Genomic DNA, 2,385 nt, shown 5'->3' with positions numbered 1-2,385 from the left:
CATGCATGTACACACATGGCAGGATTGAAGACACTGAGGCGAACGAAATAATAGGAACTTAATGAGGAGAAAAAAATTAAATTGCACATTACACATGACACTAAATTTTATAAGTCTAGAATATCATGAAAAAGAGTTAAAGTAGTTATATACAAAGAAATGATACAAACAAAAATCAAATGTGTGGTCTGAGATTTTAATCTTTACAAATACATGAATGGGCATGAATGCTTAGACTAGTTATTTTTCATAGCAGAACTACAATTCATGACTATTCATTATACAAACAACAAAAAAAAGTGATTGATGCTATATGTTCTTATTTGAGATTTTTTTTCTTTTTTAATTAATTAATTTTAGTTGGAGTATAATTACTTTGCAAAATTGTGATGGCTTTTGCCATACATCAACATGAACCAGCCACGGGTGCAATATGTCCCCCCATCCTGAAACCCTTCCCACCTCCCTCCCCATTGAAACATGTATATTACCATATGGAAAACAGATGACCAGAGCAAGTTCCATGCATGAGAATAAATTATTTTAAGAAGGATTTCTCAGTTGGTGCTAGTGGTAAAGAACCTGCAGGTTAGACATAAGAGATGCAGGTTAGATCCTTGGGTCAGTAATAGCCCATGGAGGAAAGCACAGCAATCCACTCCAGTATTCTTGCCTGGAGAATTCCATGGACAGAGGAGCCTGGCAGGCTATAGTCCATAGGGTCACAAAGAGTTGGACTTGACTAAAGTGACTTAGTATGCATACAGCTTTAAGAAACTCATCTAGTTATATGAAAAAACTGATTAATTCCCAAATTATCCAGATCCAAGGCTGAGAATAAATCTGAGAAACTGGGAAAATCATAAAATGAAAAAAAATTGAATTATGAGAAATATCACAAGCCTTAACTGAGTTATATAAATCGTATGGAGAAACTGAAGTCAAAAAAGGAAAATTCCAGGAAATAAATTGAAAGAGCAAGTTCAACTTCCACAGCCTGATCAAAGAATCTGATCAAAGAATCTGATCAAAGATTAGCAATTTATGATTCTGGGGCCTTTCTTCAGCCCAGGTGAATTACCTTTTTTTATAGCTGATATTTGAAAGAATGCTCTCAGAGCTCTCTTAATGTCCTTGTTCCTCAGACTGTAGATGAAGGGGTTCAGCATGGGTGTGACCACTGTGTACATCACTGAGGCTGTTGCACTTGAGTGTGAGCTGTGGGGAGCAGCAGAGCTAAGGTACACACCTAGGCATGTACAGTAAAATAAGGAGACGACCGAGAGGTGTGATGCACAGGTGGAGAATGCTTTACACTTCCCCTGAGCTGATGAGATTCTACATATTGAGGAAGCTATCTTACAGTAAGTGTAAAGGATACCTGCAAGGGGAACACCACCCAGAATCACAGCTCCAAAATTCATCACCAGTTCATTAAGAAAGTTGCTGGAACACGCAAGTTGAATCAACTGTTTGAGTTCACAGAAATAGTGAGGGATTTTCACCTCTCTGCAGAAGAACAGCGTCAATACCATTAAGGTTTCTAACAAGGAATGTAGGGCACTGATGAACCAGCTAACCAAAACCAGAATTCCACAGCGGTGTGGGTTCATGATGACCGTGTAGTGAAGGGGGTGGCAGATGGCCACAAAGCGGTCATAGGCCATCACTGTCAGGAGGAAGTCATCCAACCCTGCAAACAGCATGAAAAAATACATCTGAATCATGCAGCCTTCATGGGATATTACTTGGCTCTGTGTCTGGATGTTCCACAGCATCTTTGGGATGATGGTGGAGGTGATACAGATGTCTACAAAAGACAGGTTGGAGAGGAAGAAGTACATGGGGGTGTGGAGGTGGGAGTCTGAGCTGACGGCCAGGATGATGAGTAGGTTTCCAAACACAGTGATCAGGTACATGGAGAAGAAAGGTCCGAATAAGAGGGGCTGCAGTTCTGGTTCCTCTGAAAATCCCAGAAGAAGAAATTCTGAAACATGTGTTAGATTCCTTGGTACCATGGGCTGAGGGTAACTATGAGGAAAGAGGAAAATAGCATGACCCATTTTTACACAATTAGTTGTCACTCACATTGTTGAAGGGCTGCCATTTATAATTGCCTATCATATTAATTTCAAAAATTTGTTCATGAATTCAATCCCCTTGGTGGAATTTCTTATATCATCTTTAATTAGCAAGCTTGTTCGACTTTCAGCATTTTCCCTGGCAAGTCAGATATTTCTCATATTTAAGGAGAAATTCTTTCATTTTTTCAGGGCATTTAAATTGTGTGCTGACAATGTTCCAGGTACTGTCTAGGCAATGAGTATGGGGTGCTGAAAAATAAAAGCTCTTACAATCCATTTACAGAGAAAAATCCAGAGAATT

At 39.3% G+C, this 2,385-nt stretch overlaps 1 protein-coding gene across 1 annotated transcript; it reads right to left on the bottom strand.

The window, feature by feature from the left end:
• Positions 1-1,034: 1,034 nt before the first annotated feature.
• Positions 1,035-2,018, bottom strand: LOC133061599 (olfactory receptor-like protein OLF4). Its single transcript, XM_061149569.1, has one exon. It carries the CDS (start codon positions 2,016-2,018, stop codon positions 1,035-1,037), a length of 984 nt encoding a protein of 327 aa, XP_061005552.1.
• Between the last annotated feature and the right edge of the window lie 367 nt (positions 2,019-2,385).

The sequence above is a fragment of the Dama dama genome, chromosome 9, assembly GCF_033118175.1.
Source record: "Dama dama isolate Ldn47 chromosome 9, ASM3311817v1, whole genome shotgun sequence".
NCBI lineage: Eukaryota > Metazoa > Chordata > Mammalia > Artiodactyla > Cervidae > Dama > Dama dama.
Note: the sequence above shows the minus strand (reverse complement) of the source record. Positions and strands in the feature narration are given on the sequence as shown.

What these genes read in the sequence shown, in the direction of transcription:
- LOC133061599 (XM_061149569.1), bottom strand. Translation starts at nt 2,018, where the DNA reads ATGGTACCAAGGAATCTAACACATGTTTCAGAATTTCTTCTTCTGGGA.